At 45.8% G+C, this 23,673-nt stretch overlaps 1 protein-coding gene and 1 long non-coding RNA gene across 3 annotated transcripts in view; one reads left to right on the top strand and one right to left on the bottom strand.

Annotated features, from left to right (window-relative positions):
- PDLIM1 (PDZ and LIM domain 1) overlaps positions 1-7,008 on the bottom strand; it is a 41,113-nt gene extending 34,105 nt beyond the window's left edge. Inside the window, exon 1 of the mRNA XM_061402902.1 lies at positions 6,762-7,008. Within this exon, the coding sequence (XP_061258886.1) occupies positions 6,762-6,857 (96 nt within the window). The 5' untranslated portion in view covers positions 6,858-7,008. The remainder of the gene's footprint in view (positions 1-6,761) is intronic.
- LOC133239214 (uncharacterized) overlaps positions 3,293-23,673 on the top strand; it is a 61,467-nt gene continuing 41,086 nt past the window's right edge. For both annotated transcript variants that reach the window (XR_009733759.1, XR_009733758.1), the window contains exon 1: positions 3,293-6,502. This is a non-coding gene — a long non-coding RNA (uncharacterized LOC133239214). The remainder of the gene's footprint in view (positions 6,503-23,673) is intronic.

Genomic DNA, 23,673 nt, shown 5'->3' on the forward strand with positions numbered 1-23,673 from the left:
ATCCCACAGACAGAGGAGCCTGGTGGTGGGCTACAGTCCATGGAGTTGCAAAGAGTCAGACACGACTGAGCATATAGAGTCTGATCACATTAAAGCTTTGAAAGTGTAATTTTTAAAGAAATGGATGTAAATCATTGGTACATCACCTTAATTTCATCTATCTGTATGCATTTGACCTCTTTACCCTATATAGGTCCTACCTATGTCCGTATCTTTTTATCTGAGCGAAAGTGAAGTGAAGTCGTGTCCGACTCTTTGCGACCCCATGGACTGTAGCCCACCAGGCTCCTCCGTCCATGGGATTCTCCAGGCAAGAATACTGGAGTGGGTTGCCATTTCCTTCTCCAGGGGATCTTCCCGACCCAGGGATCGAACCCAGGTCCCCTGCAATGCAGGCAGACGCTTTAACCTCTGAGCCACCAGGGAAGCTTATCTGAGTAGTCATCTCTATTAAAATTAGGCCAAGTGCTTGGTCAAGAACCTAGCCTTCTACAAGATCAGAATGTCCTTCAGAAAGTTGTCTTTCAGGTTGACGGCATTTCCTGAGAAGGCAGTGTACTCTACATATGAAAACACACCACAGACCTCAGTTACAGATGACCTTTCCAGTTCACCCACACTGGTGCTAATAACAGTATCAACAATCACAAGGGGTGCTAAGTGCCACATAGAAATTACCTTTTTCATCTCAGGTTTTCATGGGTACATTTTGTCCTGGACTGGACTCAGCTCCCACTTTACAGGCCCCATCTTTGGCTGGGCAAGGTGGATCTGTCTACTCCCTGGTAATCGTCATTTGTCATAAAAACTGCCCCAAATCCCCTCCTGGCCACCCGGGCAGACTTTTCTCTGGCAAATCATCCAATTCCTCTGCTCTTGTGTTCTTCCCTGCCCGCATGGCCATGGACTCCCATGGCTGGACTGTCAATTCTCCCAGGTGGGGCCATGGCTTCTAGCTTTTCAGGAGGAACAGGAAGGGGAGTTGCTATTCTCTGAGATGCTCTGAGCTCTAAGAGCACTGGGGCTGAGACCAGCCTAGCAAACCGCCCTGGGCACAAGGGTCTCAGGGGTGAGGAGCCCAGGAGAGTCCTACCCCTCATGATGAGACCTGTCCCACGATTAGCACTTCTCAGACCTGGGTGCTGGGTAATACTTTTACCAATGAAATACTGATAGTTATGGCTTATCAGAGGGCAGAATACTGTAGTTAAAGCCGGCCTGGGAGTCAATCTGCCTGGTTTCAAATTCCAGTTCTGCAATTTATCGTGTGTCCTGTGTCCCTGGGTTGTGAAGAAAAAGATAATGTAAGTGCACAGCTAGCACAGAGTAGGCACTCACAAAATAATAGCTCCTATTACAATATTATTATGATATAGAGGTTAAGGCCATGGCCTTTGAAGTCAGATCACTCAGTCAAAATCCAGCTCTATCCACTCACTACTGCATGACAAGGGCAAAGTATTTCACATTTCTATGACTCAGTTTTTTTCATCCATAAAATGGGCATCTTAATTGTATCTACCTTAGAAGCATCACAAGGATTACTGAAAGAATATGTTCATATTATAATACTGCTTAGCATATAAAAAGTCTTATATATAGTTTAACTAGATTAACTATGGTCATTGTTGCAAGTTGATTAAATAAATATTCTCATACAAGCCTGTCAAGTGTAAACAGAGGCTCTTGTGATTAACACAAGAGTCATTTAGGCACAGATATTCACAGATGAATAACACAACCCAAATTTACTGGAAAACATTTCTGAGTATATAACACATTTTCTCAATCAACTGGTGGTTAAAGATAGAACCAATGCCATAGGAGAGGCTGGGACACTTTTTAACAATAAAAAGGGGGGCCCTCGTATTCAAAGGGTACAAAATCAATGGTTTGGTCATTTGTTTCTTTATTTTATCCTCACAGAGAACTGAACCCTAGAGAAGGCATGTGACATACCCAGGGTCACCCAGTGTGGTGTTCAGGATTGGAGGTCAGCCTGAGTTCCTGTCCCGGGCACTCTACCATGCAGCTTTTCAGGCTCTCCTCTGAGACATACTGGAAGTCAAATTATCCTTTAAAAGTTAACTTTATGACATTTGCTCATTTTTAATGAGCCTTTACCTTTTCCTTTACAAAGAAGCTAAGAAATAGTTCATTCACTGAAAAATCTGTAAATTCAAATTGCCTGACCTTTGGGCATGGAGCTTCTCACCTGTAAAATGCAAAGAATACTTGTTTCCCTCTCATCCAGGGAGCAGTGACAAGGTATGCCAAGGAATGAGCAGAGATTAGAAAACAGCTCCAGGACAAGACGAATTATGGTGCTTCTCCCAGTCCTGATCAGACTAGGAAAGTGACCTCAGTGGTTAGATGATAACTTCCTCTCAATTATGTATCCCATTCCAATGGCTGCAGTCCACAGGGTCGCAACTTCACTTGCAATACCTTAACACCATTCTCCGCTCTCCCCTCCTCAAAGACAAGCCAACAAGCTGGCACCCAGGAGTTGGGGTAACATGCAGAGTCTCTTCGGAGAAGGCAATGGCATCCCACTCCAGTACTCTTGCCTGGAAAATCCATGGACAGAGGAACCTGGTAGGCTGCAGTCTGTGAGGTCACTAAGAGTCGGACCCAACTGAGTGACTTCACTTTCACTTTTCACTTTCATGCATTGGAGAAGGAAATGGCAACCCACTCCAGTGTTCTTGCCTGGAGAATCCCAGGGACGGTGGAGCCTGGTGGACTGCCGTCTATGGGGCTGCACAGAGTCGGACACAACTGAAGTGACTTAGCAGCAGCAGCAGCAGAGACTCTTGTCAAAGGGACATAACACAGCTTAGACAGTTTCATGCCATAGGCTCAAGCATTCACTTCCATGACATTCCCTGTAATTCGTCCTCTTCCTCCACTCCTTTGACCAGCTGGAGCAGCTAATATTTCCTAGGTGATCGATTTCACAGAATGAGGGAGCACACAGCAAGGACCATTAATGCATAATGAGCCTTTATGGACAATACTGGCTTTTCACAATCTGACAGATAAGCCCTGCTCTTTCACCCTTAAGGACATGATGTAAGCCCTTGAATCTGGAAATAACACTCTTAAAAGTCAGAAAAGACCTTCTGACTACAGAGTATCCATTATTCAGCACCCCTTAGGATGCACAAGCGAAAACCAGAGGCTGTTAACAGAGGTTTCCCCAGGACTCAAGAGGCAAATGAGCAGCCTCCTACCAAGAGCATCCCTTATCTCTGGCTCCACCCCTTCCTGTCTTTTGTCAGTTGCTGGGAGAGGAAAAACAGTCAACATAAACTCAACAGCAATTTTGGCCAGGGTGTAAATCCTCTGAAGGCTTCCCTTGAAAGCAACTAGAGGAAATAAGAAATTGACATGGAGGAAAAAATAACTCAAGGAGATAGACAACTGTAGATCTGACTGAGAAAAAAAATCTCAGGGGACAACTGCAAATGTGTTTCTGGATAAGTAGGGAGTCCAAGGTAGAGGCTTAAATGAAAAACTGGGAAAAGGAAGAAAGATAGTTTTATCCATTCAAATTTGGAGATCTGGGTTGAAAATTTATCACAAAAGCACAGATGAAAATACTGAGGAATAAAAGCAGCTATTCACACACATACAAATGTATTCTGTTTGTTTCTGTTCTGAAACTTGTGAAAAACAATGAGGCAGGTTAGTGAGCTGCTGAGGTCTGGCTGTTTTTTTTTTAATTGGTAGAAAATTGCTTTACAATGTTGTGTTGGTTTCTACAATACAACATCACGAATCAGTCATAAATATATATAAATCCTCTCCCTCCTAAGCCTCCCTCCCCATCCTCCGGGTCATATTTTACACACTATCATGTGTAAAACAGTTAGTGAGAAGCTGCTATGTAACACAGGGAGCCCAGCCTGGCACTCTGTAATGTTCTATATCTTGACTTGGGTAGTAACTCTACTGGTTATTTATAACCACTTGCTGTGCATTTTTAGTTTATGACTTTTTAATTTTACAATAAAATTAAGTTTAAAAAAAAAATTTCAAGTACCCAAGACTACAGAGTTATATTCAGGAACTTCAGTAGTTTAACAAAAGGATGGAGCTAATAACAGAATAATTCATGCAAGAGAAAGCAAACATAGCTATTTAAGTAAAAGGCACTCCTCTTCCAGCTTAATTTTACGGTTTGCTTTGGTGTGGAGACTCAAAGTCTGCATATAAAAAACCACAGCAAACTGTATCTGCCCCCATGATAAATGTAGCACACCTACCAACCAGGTGTGTATAACTTTGTGGACATTCACACCTCAATACTGTTCACTGTTTACAGAGCAATCTCACATACCTTAACCCACCAGTGACCAGAGTTATCCCCATTGTGGAGATTTAAAAAAAAAAAAAAGACAGCCTCAGACAGGAGACTCCCTCCAGGGACAACTCAAGTAAGAACCAAATATCAAATCTACACCAGATTTTACCCACCTGGGGACCCTTTATGACAATGACTTCCCCATGCTCAGGAAGTTCAGAGGTCCATGTTTTTTCCATGTGGAAATAATGAGGTGAGTAAACAGGTAAATAATTGTTATCAAGAGGATGTCACCTCCTCTGAATCACCTTCACTTTTCAATCAAAGGACAGCCCAGGGTGTTATAAAGATTAGCTTTCCTCACTAAACCACAAACATCTTGAGAGTGGAGCTGTGTCTTCTCATTTCTGGAACTCTAGGGCTTTGCATAGTTTCTAGAATATGCGACATGCTCATGACACTTGTGCTAATAAAAAAATAAACAGATAAGGGTACAGACTACTGAATTCACAGTACTGAACTCAGTACCACCCCCTACCATCATTCCTGCACAGCGCCACTTGCATTAAGCCTTTTCAAAACAGCTAAAATGACAGGCAGTAACGCCCTTTCAACAGATGACCAGTAAAATCTCTCTTCCCCTCCCTTTAGAGTTTTTTAAGTTTTTTTGGTTTTCTTGTTTGTTTTAATCACTGCTACTCTGTTCTCCTGCTCTGTCTTCCGTTCTTAACAGGAGCCATATTCTCCAATTCTAAAGAAAAGGTTTCATGTGACCTATAAATTCAGAAGCTGAGAGGGCTGACAGGTTAATTATAGACACAAAGAGTGGGGACAAATGGACTATGAGGTAAGCGAGTCTAAATGTCTCTCCCCTGGATAAGCATTTATTAATATGCCTGCAAAGATTTACTAGGCACAGCCAGGTTCAGCTCAGTGCCAAGCTTGGGCAGGGGGGTCCAGATTTGGGAAAGGTAGTTTCTGCACTTGAGGAATCTGGCTGGTGCCTGGGAAGATAGTATGTACCTGGCAATACTCAAAGTGGCCCCCTGGGGACAAGAGGTGGAAGATAGGGAGGAGACAGTGCCTAAGAACTGAAGCACCTGTCCCTTCTAGGAGTGGGATGGTTAAAGAAGACCTCATCAGTTCACTAGGCCCACCTGGAAGGAAATGTAGGTAGGACTATGGCTGGACAGAAGACTCAGAGGAGGCCCTGATTCTTTTTCTCCTGTACCTTCCATATTCTTTCCAGGGCTGGAAGCAGGGACTTAAGTCAAAATGACCTGTAGGTACTCCCCTCCCTCTCCAAACTGCCCCTCTAAAAAAGAGGAATGTTCAGATGACTGGAAAGGCAAGTCTAGGGTCACCTTCAGCAAGCAGATGAGCCCAAGAATGGAATGAGAAGCCTAGCAAAGAGTGATACCAGAGTGCTTTTGGCTCCCCTTTTAAATTCAATCCAAAAATTTCTGGGCCAACTTCCAGGTGGCACATTGAATGTGGCACCTCTCAGTGGGACCTCAAGCTTGCCTTTAGCCCAGACCAGATGACCAAACCTGGGCTTCCAAACGCTAAGTCTGGATCTCCCTCGGGTTTCCACTTTATTTGGGAATGATGGATCTGGTCATCTCCAGTTGAACCTGGGCCCTTCCAAATAGATGAGGGCTCTCTTAGAATTTTTCAAACACCACTTCCCCCTGACACACACATAAAGTAGGACCCTCATCGCACCCCTCCCTGTTTAAAGCTGATAGGTTGATAATCCCGAAATGCCAGGCGAAATATGTCACAGCCATCTCCCGCAAAGGAGTGGAATATCCAAGAGGGTTTATTCGGGTGGTAAAATCCCGCCATTTCTCCAAAAGACATTAGAGAGGTAAAACTTGGCCATGAATGAAGTCCAATGAGTTAGACTTCCACTGTTGTTAATTTCACTCGTCCCCCGCGGGCCGCCCCCATCACCACCCCCGGCCTAGTAAACCTCCCACCCGCTCCACCTCAGTTTCTAGGTGGTTCCTGCTATTTCCAAACTGCTTTCGGCCGCTTTACGGCGTTGTTAGAACAGTGGAGTGCTATCTCCCAGCGAGCGGGATCTGCGGGAACACTGAGCCCCTCGCCCGTTGACAAAGCGCGTCCACACGCCCGCCAAGCTTTCAAGGCGAAGGAACGAAAACTGGCCCCCGCTGTCCTGCAGACGCGGTAAGTGGATGCTCCACAGGTCCTGGCTCGCCTGCGAGCCGGGTGTCCGGCAAGGGCGGCGGGCCCGAGACGTGCGGAAAGCGCTCCGCGCACCTGGCGCACCTGGACGCGCCCGGAGATCCCAGCTCCGTCCCGGGCTCAGAAAACCGCCGTCTCCGACTGCGCCCACGGGGCTCCGGCCGCCCCAGGTCCCCTTCAGGGCACGCCACTCCCCAGCCCGGGATGGCTCCGCTCCCCGCACGTCCCGGGCTCCTCTTACCCGGGAAATGGCGAGAGGCTGCTCGAAGTCCTTGCCCCCCACGAGGCGGAAGCCCCAGGGTCCCGGGCCCTGCAGGACTATTTGCAGGGTGGTCATGGCGCGGCGACGGCGGGTGGCGACCCAAGGGGACAGACGGGGCAGGACGCGGAGTGGCGAACTGTGCTCCCTGGCAGCTGTCGGAGAAAGAGCGCGCGGCGCGGTCCGGTGGAGCCTGCGGCGGGCGGGAGCTAGGCAGGAGGAGGGCGGGGGCGGCTCCTCCCAGGCCGCGTCGCGGCCGCCAGCCCCTCCCGTCCTCCCGCCCGCGGTCCGCAGCACGCGGCCCGGGCAGAGAGTCTGGCCCGAGAGCCGGGGGTCAGCTCAGGGTCTAGGGATCTAAACAGCCCCGCCCCCGGCGCAGCCCGGCCGGGCTCCCAGCCCCACCGCGGGCGCTAGGTGAGAGGCGGGCAGGTTCCGGTGACCGCGGAGGAGTCTACGCTTGAAAACCAGTTTGAAAGTGCTTTACAAAGTCACCCCTTTGAGGTCAGCTCCATTTTCACATTTGCTTTCATGTAAACGACAGTGATGTTTTAAAGATGCTGTCCAGTGATCTCGCTAGAAAATGTGAAGCAGTCAGGGCATTTATAGCTCCATTTTACAAATAAATTAGCTGAGTCGGCCTGAGATTAGAAGACTTGCCCGAGGCCACGCAGCTGACAGTGGTGTAACTGGACCGTTGCGCAGGCTCCCCTTACTAAAGAACCCCACACTGGAACTTTGTTAATGCTAATGAGACCGTCGCGAGAGTTTGTAAGGGAACTTCAAAACCTTCCTAGAAACCTCTCCTACAGGCTGGATTCGCCGTAGATTCTGACCTTCCCAACAATTCAGACCTCAAGTCTGAGGCAGACCAGCTGCGTGTAGAGGTAACCGGGTTGAGTCCAAACACCTGGGTTCCCAGGGCGCCGCTATCCTCCTAAGTGGGCTCTGTCCCCCTCGCTCTGGAGTGCATTCGCCAGGCCAGATCGCACCACGTCTCATTGCCCACTTACTCTTGAGTGAAGCTGAATGCCTAAGAAGCTTGTAGGGCCACCCACGGAATGGCCCCAGCTCCCTTTCTGATCTCATCTCCTTGTGCCACTCTCTGCCCACACCGGCCTGTCGCTCCAGCCTCAAGGCCCTGCATCAGGGCTCCTGGAATGCTTTGCTCCAGACATCCTAAGGCTCGCCCTTTGTTCAGATGTCATGGTCTCAGTCCGGTCATCTCCGAGAGCCCTATTTAAAACTTCCTGTCCAGAACACCGAGTCACCTTCCTCTGCTTTTATTTTCCCATTATGTTTATCATCATCTGACAAAATCAGTATTTCACTAATTTGCACCCGGCCTCCACCCCTAAGGTTTAGTTCCCCAGGGGTAAGGGTTTTTATCTGTTTGGGTCACTGCTGTATCCCAGAGCCTAAGAATAGTATTAATGAAGGCAATACATTGGCCAACCTTATGACCTTTGAATCTCAGGTTCTTCATATTTTTCTTGGCTCCAATTCATGCTGCCACCTGAGCCCCAGTGTTCTGTCTCCTCGTGATACTGGCCTACCTACCCAGATGCCCTATGCAGAGCTTTACACATATAGGGATCATCTTACTTGTCCAATTGTGTCACAGGACAAGTGACTGGTTTGGGAATGGTTTGCTTGAATTTAGAAATTAAAGTGGATTTATGTCATCTATCCATCCCTCTCATTTTGCACCCTGATATTCTTTTTTTTTAATTGAAGTTTAGTTGATTTACTATTCAGACATATGTTCTTTTGCAGATCCTTTTCAAAGTTATAACAAAATAATGAACATAGTTCCCTGTGCTATACAGTAGATCTTTTCTGTTTATCTGTTTTATATAAAGCAGTGTGTATCTATTAATCCCAAACTCCTAATTTATCCCTTCCACCCACTCCGCATCCTGATATTCTTGGATGTGAGAAAAAAGAATAGTGTTACCACCAGGAGCCAGCTACCTGCTCCATCAAAGCCAAAAATTATCTTTTTTATTAACAAAGATGAATATTTTTAATAATAAAAGGTATAATTCCCAAATAATATAGATATTATAAACCATTAGACACCTAACAACAAAGAAACAAAGATACATAAAACAAAAATCAGAAGAAATATAAAGGAAAAGAAAAAACATAATCATTGTGAGACATACTAAGATTTCTCGGAGAATAATTTATCAAGTGCAGAAAAAATAAGAATGGGAGCATCTTGAATGATGTTATTAATAATTTAAATCTAATAAATTAATATTAACATTAACTTTTATTAATCTTATATCCTACACAAATATATTTAAATTTTTGTATCTCATACACTGTTATTAGATAAAATTATACCATCTTTGATTAAGATTCTCCTGATTTAAAAACATGCTTGTGTTTCAAGTCCCTGCAGAATTTGGGAGACTAACCAAATTCTGGGTCTGCCCTAAGATGGGGAGCAGTTTTGAATATTTTGTGTCTTAGGAAGAGAAAAAGGTTGAAGAGCCACAGCTCTTGTGCTCCCAAAGGTGGGAACTGCCTCTCATTCATCCCTAGATGTATAGACCTGATACATCGTGAGTGCCAACAGTTCCTATTCTTTACAGTATTCTTTTTGGATATAGGGCACTAGTACATAGGTTACATCATTTAGTTTTTAAACGTTGTCAGTTGTAGTCTGGCGCTACACAGCAAAAGCTAAAAACAGTCAACACTCTGACCAGGCCATTCCCTTTCTGGGCACTGATTCCAGGATATAATTTAAAAGAAAAAGCTATATGTACAAAGATATTTATAGCTGCATTATTTATAATGACAAAAAAAAAAAAAAAACCTGGAATTAAGCAGCCACAGAAAAGTAGCTAAATATGGTATGGCCATGTGAGGGAGTAGTGCACAGCCTAAAAATGATAATCATAAAGTCTATGAGAAGGCATGGAAATGTGTTTTCAAGATTATATAAAAAAAGAATGAAACAATTATTTCTAAACCAATTATTATTTGTAAACAAAATTATTTATAGAGTTTATAAATAAAAAATAAAAATTATGTCTACCTACTGCCAAAAATTAGGAGACAGTACAAAAACTTTGAGAGATGCAATTGGAGAAAAAAAATTTTTTAATATTGGGTTGGCCAAAAAGTTCATTCAGGTTTTTCCGTAAGATATTAAATAAAAACCCAAACGAACTTTTTAGCCAATCCAATAACTTCTTCTAACATGACGTAAAGTTTTCAAAATAAAAATTAATTAAATGGCCTCAGCTCCTTGGATGGAGACTAAATGCTAATCTTTCTCCCTGTGGGGGCCCTTGTCTTCTATCTTTTTGATCTCCTTCCCCCTGCTCCAGTGAACTAGCTCTGAGTTGGACACACAGCCTCTATTCAGAAAATGCCCAGTGATGGATTGACAACTGTGACCCCCAAAGACAAGCAACCTTGTTTTATCTTAAAACCGTTACTTATTAATTCAAACTCTACAGTTCCCTCAGACTCTTGACTCCTGCAGAGTACTAGTTGAATGGTCTTAACCTCTCTAAACTTCAGTTACCTTGTTTATTATTATTATAATAAATTCCATGGAAATTTTTTGATCTAAAAATCTTTTAGTTCAAAAAACTAATAGTTTTTTAGATGAAAATACCTGTGCATGAGGGGGTGGGGGTAAGGTAGAGAGGATGCTGAAGAAATGGAAGCAAGGAGGATGGGAAAAGGACAGAGGAGCAGTGATCTAGGAAGTCAGGGAATAGTGGGCCTTTCCAACTGTTCAGTTTTACAAGTGGACAGAACAGGGTGGGTGGCTGTCTGCTAGTGGATTCCCGAGCGAACAGGCCCGCCACCCTCTTGGCTTCTGCAGAGCTGTCTACTCCCACACCAAGGGTGCAATTGCCAGGACCCTTCAGAACCACTGCTTCCTGGAATAGCAGCCTCATTCCTTTTTTTAATTAACTTAATTATTTTTTAAATGCATTTATTTATTTATGTTTTGCTGTGATGGTCTTGTGAGACTAGGGCTGAGTTAGGCGTTACAGACGGTCTCATTTAATTTCCAGGACAAGTCCTGGACTAGCTCAGGGGACTACAGAGCTCCCATTCCTGGAGATCGTGCCCATGACCCCTCCTCTGGGACTCAAGATGGGGCGTAAGTGACTCCCGGATTCCAAGCCTACACTGAGATCTGAGGCGGCTCTGTCCAGGGGTTAGAGAGCCGGAAGCTCTCATCTAGCCGCCTGGGGCGGGGCTGGGGCGCGCGCAGCGGCAGCACCCCTATCCCCAAACCAGTGCAACTGCCCGGGGCACCCAGATCTAAAGACATCAGGGCAACTGTTTCTTCTCCCGCTGAAAAGAACTGAAACACTGAAACCCAAGCTCAGAGGTTCGCAAAACAAAGACATCTTTTCCCGCCGGTCTTATCCCGCTTGTCTGGCCCAGCAATTCGCGACCTCACTCCCAGGGTCAGCGTCCTGTACTCAGTACGGTGTACTGGGATCCCACGCGCCGGTCCAGGACCGCCGACCCGGGGAAGTTGCCCTCCGCTGCGCCAGGAACTGGGCAGGAAGTTCAGCTCCCAGTTCTTTCCTTTCTCCGGCTTTTTCGTTCAGTCTGGGGGTGGGGTGGGGGGGGAGGTGGAATCCTGAAGTGGCCGTTAGGGATTGGGCGGCTCTGGGATTCCTGACAAAGAGCATGCTTCAGGGAGCCGGGGCGGGGCGGGGCCTAAGGACACCTGGACACCGGAACTGGCTCAAGTTCCCTCCTGGCTGATAAAGGTGTGGGCAGATCAGCTGGGGGATCTAAGGCCTGCCGTGTGCCTAGCAGACAAGCAGCTATTTTGTCCACCTGCTTCCTGGCTCCCTGAACATGTGGCACAAAAATCTTCAAATCGTCAAAGAGGCTAGACCACTACCATTTCTCAAGCATCCCTGAATGTTCAAAGAAGAGGGCATCCCTGGTGGCCCAGTGTTAAGAATGTACCTGCCACTGCAGGGGAACAAGGGTTCGATCCCTAGCCTGGGAAGATCTCACATGTGGCAAGGCAGCTAAACCGATGAGCTGCAACTGCTGAGCCCACACACCTTAGAGTCCCTTCTCCAAAACAAGAGAAACCACAGAAGGAGAAGCCCATCCACCCCAAAAAACAATAGTCCCTGATAACTACAACTAGAGAAAGCCCCGAACACGGTAATTAAAATCCAGCAGAGCAAAATTAACTAATTAATTATTTTTTAAAAAGAAGAAATTCCAAAACAGAATCATAGATAAGGTGGCTCCTATTGAACCTCTGTACTGGAGAAGACAAAAAGATAATGTCATAGAGTAGTGTTGTTCACAAGATAATGGATTGTTTAAAAAATATAATTTATCTGCTAAGACCTGAATTTGAAGTTGGGTGATTAACATATTTCATTACTGTTATTATATTTCAATGAACTTTTATGTAACCTCATGAGGAAAAACTTCAGAAGTCTAAATTTGAGTCTTAGCACACTTGGACCCACCTCTTGGTCACCTCCCCAAAAGATGAAAGGTAGCTTGGGGTCAGAGTTACCCAGCTGATTCTAGCCCAATATTCAGAAAATGAACTTGGTCTTCATTACTAAACAAGTCAGAATGTGTACTAGGAACTTGACATATATGGTTGTATTTATCCAGAGAAGAGCCCAATGAAGTGTCATGATGCCCTTATTATAGGAAAAAGCTGAGGCACCGCTGCATTGCCCAGTTCTCTCTTTGTGGAAGGACTTAATTTTCCAGCTCCTGGAAGATGGACACCCTTTAGCTTTTAGCCCCCTCAGGGACTGACACTCCCCAGGGGCATGCCCGTCCCCAGGCTGTGTTCAGTGACTGATCTTAGTGGGGATAAAGGACCGGCCATTTGTCCCAAAATGGGCCCTCTCTGATGGGTCATTATGGCTTGGCTCCAGGGCTCCGTGGAGCTCAGCTTCTCCCTCTGCCCAGTCCAGCTTCCTGTCACACCCTCCACCAGGCATAGAGCCCAAGGGCCCTTCTTAATAAACATCCTGCCTAGAAACCCTGTCTCTGGAACCAAACTCAGCCTGCACAGAGAGGTTAAGAGACTTCCCTAAAAGCATTCAGTAAACTAAGTAACAGAGAACAGTCTGGGCTGGGGAGGCAGAGGAGGAGCTATAGTGTTCAGGAGACTTTGTAACAGAAAAGGGAGGGACAGGAGGTTACTCAGGGATTCTTAGGGTCCCAGAAGATTCTCCATGTTCCCAACTCACAGAGGGCCCAAGGCACAGGTCTTCTTTCTTCACTAACAGGGTCACCCCAGCCCACGTGTCAGCAACTTGATTAGAAGTCTTTGGTGGGATGGCGTTTTGGACTTCTTCCTTGGAGGAAGTAGAAATTGAGATAAGCTTTAAACGTGTGAGCAAATGAGGAGGCAAAAAGGCTATACTAAGCAGCAGAAACAGAACAAAGTAGTAGGAAGGGTGGGGGATGATCTATCTAAATGACATTACTAAATGATCGGCAGCATTGAAAATTCTGTGGGGTGGGTTAAGTGCCAGTGACCTGCTGTGGTGTGCAGTGGGGACAGGCAAAGTCTTTCCCTCCATCTCATCTCATTCCTCTCATCCTACCCATTCTCTCTGTGTGTGGGACATCCTCCCGCAAATCCACTTCCTCTCAGGGTTTGCCCATGCTGCTGGTCTGGTCTGGCCATGGCTGATACTGAAACCAACTATTTATAGACTTCAAGGACAGATGGAGTGGCAGGGCCAGTTTCCATGACGCCAGGGCTCCTGGAGGGTGGCTTCCTCTCTGCTGGGTCTCCACCTACTCCCTCTGGGTCTGTCTTCTCTCCTATCTCTCTGAAGCTCTACTTCCGTGTGGTCATTCCTTGGGTAGCATCAGGGCTGCCACTGGGTACCCTAGCAATGATAACTGACTCTAGGTACCACCACCTAGTGCCCACTTTCTGCTTTAGATCACATTCTAGGCTGAGGAGAGGTCTCAGCCATCACCACTGGGTGATGGGCCTGGGGGCTTCTCCTGTTCCCAGGACTAGTCACTAGTCACCTAGGAGCCTTCAGCTCCTACCCACTGATCACCTGAGTTTATGAATCCCAGAGGGTCATAAGAGAGGATACAAATTACAGATGTCTAGCGTTAAAAGACGTCAGAAATAATGGAAAAGATATGAAAAACATTATATATTATATATACATAGGTATATAAACTGAATCACTCTGCTGTATACCTGAAACTAACACAACATTTTAAATCAGCTATACTTCAGTGAAATAATTAAAAACAAAAAGGTAAAAAAAAAAAATTAAGATGGGAAAATGACCGTGAAGATATCTGCTATCCTGCCAGATACTGGTTCCTATATTGGGTCTTGGAAGCATGATAAAGAGAGGGCTGTGTCATTGGTCAGCTGTGAGGATTCGGCAAATTATTTAGCCTATTGGGGCTGTTTCTTCTGTTTTGGTCAACAGCTGTCTGTTGACTACTTCCCATTTGCTGCACACTATTCTGTGCACTAAAAAGTCAACAGCAAACAAAACAGACAAAAATTTTCTCCTCTGTTTGGGATGGATATGTATACACTGCTATATTTAAAATGGATAACCAACAAGGTCCCACTATATAGCACATGGAACTCTGCTCAATGTTATGTGGCAGCTGGGATGGGAGGGGAGTTTGGGGGAAAATGGATACACGTATATGTATGGCTAAATCCCTTCACTGTCCACCTAAAACTATCACAACATTGTTTGTCAGTCAGCTATGCCCCAATAACGAATAAGAAACCAAAACAAATTTTCTCCTTCATGAAGCTTACATTTTAGTGTAAGAGATAAACAAGATAAACAAGTAAACCCTATGGCATGTTTTGTGGGTAGGTATGTATTTAAATGTATGTGTGCTGCTGCTGCTGCTAAGTCACTTCAGTCATGTCCGACTCTATGGGACCCCATAGACGGCAGCCCACTAGGCTCCTCTGTCCCTGGGATTCTCCAGGCAAGAACACTGGAGTGGGTTGCATTTCCTTCTCCAATGCATGAAAGTGAAAAGGGAAAGTGATGTCGCTCAGTCGTGCCTGACTCTTGGTAACCCCATGAACTGCAGCTTACCAGGCTCCTCCGTCCATGGGATTTTCCAGGCAAGAGTACTGCAGTGGGGTGCCATTGCCTTGTCCGAAATGTGTTTGTATGTCTATGTTATTTGCATGCGTGTTTTCCTGCCCAAAGGGCCTAAGACCAAAGATGCTCCAGAGCAATGAGTACACTTGATTTCCTAACCTTGTTTTTTAAATACTGTAAAAGGAACCAGGGCTTCTCAAGGAAATTCTAGGGCTGCAACAGGATAAGTACAAGAGGAACCTGGAATAGCTTTTTATGCAGAAAGTATGAAAGTACCTGAATAAGTGGTGGATGCATTGCAGGAGAGGGAAATGTCACATCCTGGGACCTGTGGGAGTCCTTAGGACGGACCACCAAGTGATGATTCTTGGCTTCTCAAGCAGAGAAGAAGTCAAGAGCAGCCATAATGAAGGGAAAGCAAGTTGATTTAGGGAGAGACACATTCCATAGGCGGAATGTGGAACCCTCTCAAAACATGAATGCAGTCCTGTGGCATGGGGTCATAGGTTTTTATAGGTTAAGTATAGATAGTTTCATAGGCTGAGTGGGAGAAATCGTCTTGCTATTTCAGAATAGGGTGGAGGTTTCCCAGGAATTGGACCACTGGCTACTTGGCTTTTTTTTGGTCCTGTCATGATGTAAGGGGGAGCGGTTTTAGTGTCTCAGTGAAGGTATAATGAGCTCCAGGTCAATGACCAGACTATTCTCAAGGCCACCTTGGTTTCAACTGGTCTTTATCACATCAGAACAGCTGTGCCTCTTCTTCATTATCTAGTGTTGGTGTCCTGCCCCTTTCCCTCTCATTCTCTGCTCAGAGATTTTTACTTCCATATTCTTGTGGGAAGCAGAAGGTTGGTGGTCCATCTTCTATAGTTGCTTCTGGGCTGGGCAGGGGCATCAACCCTGCCTGTCAGGGAGTAAAAGTCTCTGGATGCCTGGTATAGGGGGTCCCAGGGGCAGGACAACTTCTTGTTTTAAGTCAGAGGGCAGTATGGGTCGGAATCCTTGCATGGCCATCATTTTAATGTGGAACTGTTGTAAGCCAGAAGACAGGAACTTCACCAAGGGATTAAAGAGGCATGGTCCAAAGAGGAGGAAGAGAAGGATGACCATGACTGAGCCCAGGGCGGGTAGGAACCGAGGAAGGCTAGGGAGAGAGGGCTTCCTTACTGGTGGACCAGATGATACTAGGGTCTGACCCCTGGTTGTAGCTGTGTAACCATGATGCTTGCTCATAAATCTTTTTGATGCCCACCTCGATCTGGTCCAAATAATTAACAAAGGTACAGCAGGTTTTGTTTATAACCACACAAACACCACCCTGCTTCTCTAGGAAGTAATCCAAGGCCAATCTGTTGTCTATGACCACATTGACCAGTGAGTTTAAAGAAGTTGAAAGTCTATTTAGGGCATTTCCAGCGGTCAGGGTTAGGTTCTCTAAAGTGTTGGTTATATTTTCTAGGGTTACCTCATGGTAGGCAAAGCCTCCTCATGGAGCTGCCAACCCCTCTTCCAGTCGTATCCCTGCCAGTATTAATCTGATGGCCCTCCTGGGACGGTATTGAGTATTGGTATGTGTTGTGACTGTGAATGGGACTCAGTGTCCTAATATACAGGCTCCCTTGTGCCACACAGTGTGAATATAAGGAGAAGCATTTACATAGGGGTCAAATTTTCCCTGGGGTGCCCTTGTCTTGAGGTCCTCATTCTGGGGAGTGCCACATGTTCAGACATATCCTGAAAGTACAGATATCTAAGATGTCTGGGAACCGAAGACTTTCACAAGTAAGCAGCCATTCAGATCTGTGGAAGGGACAAGTTACGAACACAATGCGCAAGGGACAAGAGCCCATTGTTATATTCAAAATAGTAGAACCCCGGAGCATTCAATGCCCTCAGCTTAGATGAGATGGTGTAGTAAGAAGGTATTTTTATTTTATTTATTTATTGGGCTGCACCAGGTCTTAGTTGTGGCACATGATGTCTTCAGTCTTCACTGAAGCGTGTGGGTTCTTGTGTTCAAGCCCTCTGCCTCCTTGCTGGTAGTCCCAGTGGGGACTACTAGCCGTAGGACAGTGGGGGTCCTGGTTGGGGATTGCATTCCCCACCCCCCACCCAAGGTAGATTACATATCCTTGATTTGGGGCTGTGAGTTCATCAGTTCATCAGGACCGGCTTTTCTCTTTAGAGGTGCAGCAGGTAGAAAGGTGGAGATTGCCCCCAAGTAAGATTCATGGGGTCACAAAGAGTCGGACACGACTGAGCGACTGAACTGAAGTCCATAGAACATTGTCAGTGTAGTGAATTGCTCTGAGAACTAACTGGGGTCTTGGGGAAAATGTCCATATTTCTCTTTGCAAGTCATAGGAAAAGGAACGTGGACTCTGTTCCTCTGTCAGCAGTCGGCACTTCCCTTAAGGGACAGAGTTTGGTATTGGGAGGCTGATAGGTAGCTGTGCTTCCTGTAGTACTGGTGGGACTCACCTCTAGTAACAGGATTCAGGACAGGGCTGGAAGGATAAGGTGGTAGGGTTTCCAGGCACCCAGGTGGGGCACTAGAGGTAGGCAGTCTGGAAGCCTGCCCCCTATCAGAATTGGAGGAGGGGGCAGGAGTTCCCTGATGTGGACCTCAAGGAGGTGGGCTCATAAGGACATCATCTAAAGCATGAATGCCAACTAGGAAAAGGAGAGGGAGTACAGGAGTTTGAAAACCATCTTTTTGTAATATCATTGTCAAAATTAACTCCAGCAAGAATCATCATTGATGCAAAATCTAGGGTTTGATGAGGAAGAGGATGTTGGTATGGTCTTAAAGTATCTCCCCACAGATTGCTTATCAGATGCAAAGAAAAAACAAAGAAAGAAAGAAAGAAACCAATACATAGTGACCAAGCAAGACTTCCTTTTTTAAAAAGTATTTATTTATTTGATTGTGCTGGGTCTTCATTGCAGCATGCAGGATCTAGTTCCCTGATCAAGGATCAAACCCTGGTGCCCTGCATTGTGAGCACAGAATCTTAGCCACTGGACCACCAGGGAAGCCCCAGGACTTGCTTTTGGTGACACCTCCCCCAACCCCTTTTATTTAGTAGAGGGTTGTCTGATGTTTCCTTGTGATTTGGTTCAGGTTATGCTTTCCTGGCTGGAATGTTACATAGCAATGCAGCATCCTTCTCAGGATGTTATGTTTAAGTCACAAATTGTTCTTTAGCCCCTCACAGGTCAGTTCAGTTGCTCAACCGTGTCCGACTCTTTGTGACCCCATGGACTGCAGCACGACAGGTCTCCCTGTCCATCACCAACTCCCAGAGTTTACTCAAACTCATGTCCATTGAGTCGGTGATGCCATCCAACCGTCTCATCCTCTGTTGTCCCCTTCTCCTCCCACCTTCAATCTTTCCCAGCATCAGGCTCTTTTCCAATGAGTCAGTTCTTCACATCAGGTGGCCAGAGTATTGGAGTTTCAACTTCAGCATCAGTCCTTCCAATGAATATTCAGGACTGATTTCCTTTAGGATGGACTGGTTGGATCTCTTAGCTGTCCACGGGACTCTCAACAGTCCTCTCCAACACCACAGTTCAAAAGCATCAATTCTTCGGTGCTCAGCTTTCTTTATAGTCCAACTCTCACATCCATACATGACTACTGGAAAAACCATAGCTTTGACTAGATGGACCTTTTTTGGCAAAGTAATGTCTCTGCTTTTGAATATGCTGTCTAGGCTTGTCATAACTTTTCTTCCAAGGAGCAAGCATCTTTTAATTTCATGACTGAAGTCACCATCTGCAGTGATTTTGGAGCCCAAGAATATAAAGTCTGCCACTGTTTCCACTGTTTCCCCATCTATTTCCCATGAAGTGATGGGACCAGATGTCATGATCTTAGTTTTCTAAATGTTGAGTTTTAAGCCAGCTTTTTCACTCTCCTCTTTCACTTTCATCAAGAGGCTCTTTAGTCCTTCTCTTTCTGCCATAAGGGTGGTGTCATCTGCCTATCTGAGGTTATTGATATTTCTCCCAGCAATCTTGATTCCAGCTTGTGCTTCTTCCAGTCCAGTATTTCTCATGATGTACTCTGCATATAAGTTAAATAAGCAAGGTGGCAATATACAGCCTTGACATACTCCTTTCTCTATTTGGAACCAGTCTGTTGTTCCATGTCCAGTTCTAACTGTTGCTTCTTGACCTGCATACAGATTTGTCAGGAGGCAGGTCAGGTGGTCTGGTATTCCCATCTTTTGAAGAATTGTCCACAGTTTGTTGTGATCCACACAAAGACTTTGGCATAGTCAATAAAGCAGAAGTAGATGTTTTTCTAATGCTAATTTTGATCTTCTGGCAAGGTGGTGTTGAAGTTTGCCATGTTGTTACCAAAGGCAAGTTTCCTGTGTGCAGTGAGGCCAAACACCACCAAAATGTTATGTTGGAGTTTGGAGCAGAGAAAGGCCCTTGCAGGGCCATACAAGGAGACAAGTGGCTGATGCCCCTCAAAGCCCAAACTGCCTGAAGGGTTACAGCAAAACAGTTAAAGACCAGGTAAGGGAGGGGTGGTCACAAGGTACGTGATCAGCTCATGCACAATTCTCTGATTGGTTGGATGTTAACAGGTGCTTAACATTAATCAATTCTTAGGTGCCAGTAGGTGAGGGCTTCGTGCTCATTGTCAGCAGGCAGTTAATTTCTTCCATTAAGTGAGTGAGTGAAAGTTGTTCAGTTGTGTCCAACTCTTTGTGACCCCATGGACTCTACAGTCCATGCATTTCTCCAGGTCAGAATACTGGAGTGGGTCGGCTTTTTCCCTCTCCAGGGGATCTTCCCAACCCAGGGATCAAACCCAGCTCTCCCACATCGGATTCTTTACCAGCTGAGCCACAAGGGAAGCCAAATTTCTTCCATTTGGTGGTGGTTTTAGCATCTGAAGAACGCAGGAAATAAATGCTCGAGATCCTATTAGCTGGATACTTCAGAGAGGAGCTGTAGCAGAAGATGTGGGGAAGGGTCTGATCCGGGAAGAACCCATAGGGTCCTGCTCAGTTACAGATGGACTATAGTCTTCAAAAATGGTAATGTCATAATAGACAAAGGAAGGTTTTGGATATGCTTCAGATTAAAGGAGAGTAGAGTCAGACAATCCAAATGTTATATATCTGATAGTAGACTTGTCCATGGGGTCGCTGGAAGTCGGACACAACTGAGTGACTTCACTTTCACATTTCACTTTCATGCATTGGAGGAGGAAATGGCAATCCACTCCAGTGTTCTTGCCTGGAGAATCCCAGAGATGGCAGGGCCTGGTGGGCTGCCATCTCTGGGGTCACACACAGTCGGACACGACTGAAGCAACTTAGCAGCAGCAGCAGATTTGATCTTGTACTGGAGAGAAACATGGATACAGATGGGAGAAAAGCCTTGTAACAATGTTACATTTACTGGCTGATAACTCTGTGGTTGTAAAAGAGACTATCCCTACCTTTAGGAAATATATGCTGAATTATTTAGGGATAAAGGGTCACATGTATATAACCTATTCTCAAATAGTTCAGGAAAAAAAATTGTGTTTTTGTGATAGTGTGTGTGAAAGAGAGACAAAGAGAATGCAAATAAAGCAAATGGGATAAAATATTAGCAATAAGTGAATTTGGGTAATGGCTATATGGATGTTCTTTGTACTGTTCTTATTCTTGGAACTTTTCTGTGATTTTGAACTTAATTCCAAATAAAATGTTTTCTAAGGAAAAAATATACAGCATGATAGATGGTGTTATGCTCTGTGGAGAAAAATAAAGCAAGGTTGCAAATACCAAGTGATGAGGGAAGACTAAGCAGCAGGACCCTATGCCCCACATTGTCTGCTTTAGCTCTTCTCTGAAGTACCTAGATAATAGTATCTCATGTTTTTCAGATGCTAAAACCACCACCAAATGGAGGAAATTAGCTGCTTGATGATCAGGAGCCTGTAGCCATCGGTCTTCTGGTGCCTATGGATTGGTCGCCATCAACCAATCAGAGAACTATGCACAAGTTGAACATGCTCCCTGGGACACTCGGCTCCCACCTCGCTGAAGCCCTTCAGGGAGTTTTGGTTTTTCTGAGCAAGACCCATATGTTCTCCTTGCTTGAAAGTTGCTCAGTCATGTCCAACTGTTTGCAGCCCCATGGACTGTAGCCTGCCAAGTTCCTCTGTCCATGGAATTCTCTAGGTCAGAATACTGGAGTGGGTAGCCATTCCCTTCTCCAGGGCGTCTTCCCATGGCCCTGCAGTAAACCTTTCTCTGCTCCCAAACTCCATGAACTCGCCTTCAGTAACAAGACTTCAGGAAAGTTCTTGAGTCAAGACCTGAGCTAGGTGAGTGAGCAACCCATGTAGCTGTTTGGGGGAAGAGCATTTCAGGTGGAGGAATAGTAAGTTCAAAGATGGAAACAAGCCTGGCACCTTCATTGGCAGGGAGGCCAGTGGGGCTGAAGCTGAGCGAGGGAGGGGAGGAGTAGGAGATGAGGTCAGAGAAATAACAGAGAGCCTGATGGGCATTTGAGAACCACTAGAAGGAACCACTTGGAAGAAAAATTATGACCAACCCAGACAGCTGATTAAAAAGCAGAGACATTACTTTGCCAACAAAGGTCCATCTAGTCAAAGCTATAGTTTTTCCAGTAGTCATGTATGGATGTGAGAGTTGGACTATAAAGAAAGCTGAACGCTGAAGAATTGATGCTTTTGAACTGTGGTGTTGGAGTAGACTGTTGAGAGTCCCGTGGACAGCTAAGAGATCCAACCAGTCCATCCTAAAGGAAATCAGTCCTGAATATTCATTGGAAGGACTGATGCTGAAGCTGAACCTCCAATATTTTGGCCACCTGATGTGAAGAACTGACTCACTGGAAAAGACCCTGATGCTGGGAAAGATTGAAGCGGGAGGAGAAGGCGACGACAGAGGATGAGATGGTAGGATGGCATCACCGACTCAATGGACATGAGTTTGAGTAAACTCTGGGAGTTGGTGATGGAAAGGGAGACCTGTCGTGCTGCAGTCCATGGGGTCGCAAAAGTCAGACACGACTGAGCAACTAAGCTGAACTCAACTGAAAAGGAAGAGGGACAGTCCTAAGGGCTTTGCAAGGAGGATTAAGATGATCTGTCTTTTGTTTTCAACACTGCTTGCTGTGTTGAAACAGATGGAAGAGGAGGCAAGAGCAGAAGCAGGGGAGCCATAAGTGGGTTGTTGTAATAATCCAGGAGAGAGATGATTATTGGCTAGGACCCAGGGTGGATGCAGAGGACTCTGCAAGCAGTATTTGACTTCTGGCTGTATTTTAAAGCATTTGCTGATGGATAGGAAGTGAGATAAAGGAGGGGTGTCAAGCATGACTCAAGTGTTTTGGCCTGAACAGCAGCAACAAGAATGGAATTTCCATTAACTGAAATGGGGGAGCCTGTGGGAGAGGCCACTTTGGGGATATACTGAGGAATTTAGTCCTGGACATACTTGAAGTTTCTGACACCCATGCAGTATTTCAGCGGAGGGGTGGATAGGAATCAGGCCATGGGAGAGCCCCAGGCAAGAGATGAGCATATAGAGGACTCTTTAAAGACACAAGAGTGGATGAGGACACCGGGGAAGTAGAAAGGGAGGCAACATCCAAGGATTGGGCCTAGGAACGCCAACTGCAAGCTGCTAGCCTGGCAAATGAGGAGGAACTACCCGAGGAGGCTGAGAGAGGACGGCCAGTGAGGGAGGAGGAGAGCCAAGAGGCAGTGGAGTCCAGGAAGCCGAGGGAGGAGGAAGGTGTGATCAGGGGTGTCCAGTGCTGCTGACAAGATGAGGGAGCTGGGATTTTTTTTTTTTTTAATTTGGCTACTCCGGATCTTCTTTGCAGTGTGCAGGACCTTGCTCACGGCATTCCGGCTCTTAGCTGCAGCTTGTGAAATCTAGTTCCCTGACCAGGGATTGAACCCAGGGCTGCTGCATTGGGAGCTCAGAGTTTTAGCCACTGGACCACCAGGGAAGTCCTAGGGATTTAGATTGAAAAATTATCTTCAGGGTGTAATGCTCTTAAGGTCACTGAGGGTCCTGATGAAAGGGTTTTGTTGGCACGTGGGGGCAAAATCCTGATTGGAGTGGGCTCAAGGGGGAATGAGAGGGGAGGAATTGGAGATAGCAAGTAGAAACAGCTCTTTTGAGGCCTTTTGCTGTAAAAGGAAGGAGCGAAATGAGGCAGTAGCTGGAGAGGAACAGGATCAAGAGAGGTTTTCCTTAAACGAATATAGCAAATTGGTGATTCTTTGCTGGGTCCTCGAAAGGGACTCCATTGTTTATTATTCTCTCTCTGACCTGCCCCTGCTCCCAGCTGACCCTGTAAAGCACCACCCCACCCCCCTCCCCGCCTCCAACCTAGGGTAAAGTTTAACTTGCTGTCTGTCCTGTTTCTTCCTACAGCTCTTCCTGAAAGCTCTAAGCTCTCTCTTCCCAGAGTTCCTCTTTCCCCGTCTCATCTGGCCTGTTGCTCCTGTAATTTCCTACAAGTGTCCTCTTAGACGCACACCAGCTGCTCTGCCTCATCCCCCTTTGTGATGGCTGTCCTCCTGGACTCTCAATGCCCTAGGTTTAAGGAGCCCCACTTTAATCTTTTGGAAACTTTTCCAAAATACTTGAGACAGTCCATCTGCAATGTATTCTCACCTCTAAATCCACAATCATTCTGTGGGTAGGAAGTATTTTATCTTAGAAGAGATTTCAGGAAGTGGTATCAGTTGAGGGTGGAGTGGGGCATAAGACGATGAATTCTTAGTGACA

Source organism: Bos javanicus, chromosome 26 (assembly GCF_032452875.1).
Source record: "Bos javanicus breed banteng chromosome 26, ARS-OSU_banteng_1.0, whole genome shotgun sequence".
Lineage (NCBI taxonomy): Eukaryota > Metazoa > Chordata > Mammalia > Artiodactyla > Bovidae > Bos > Bos javanicus.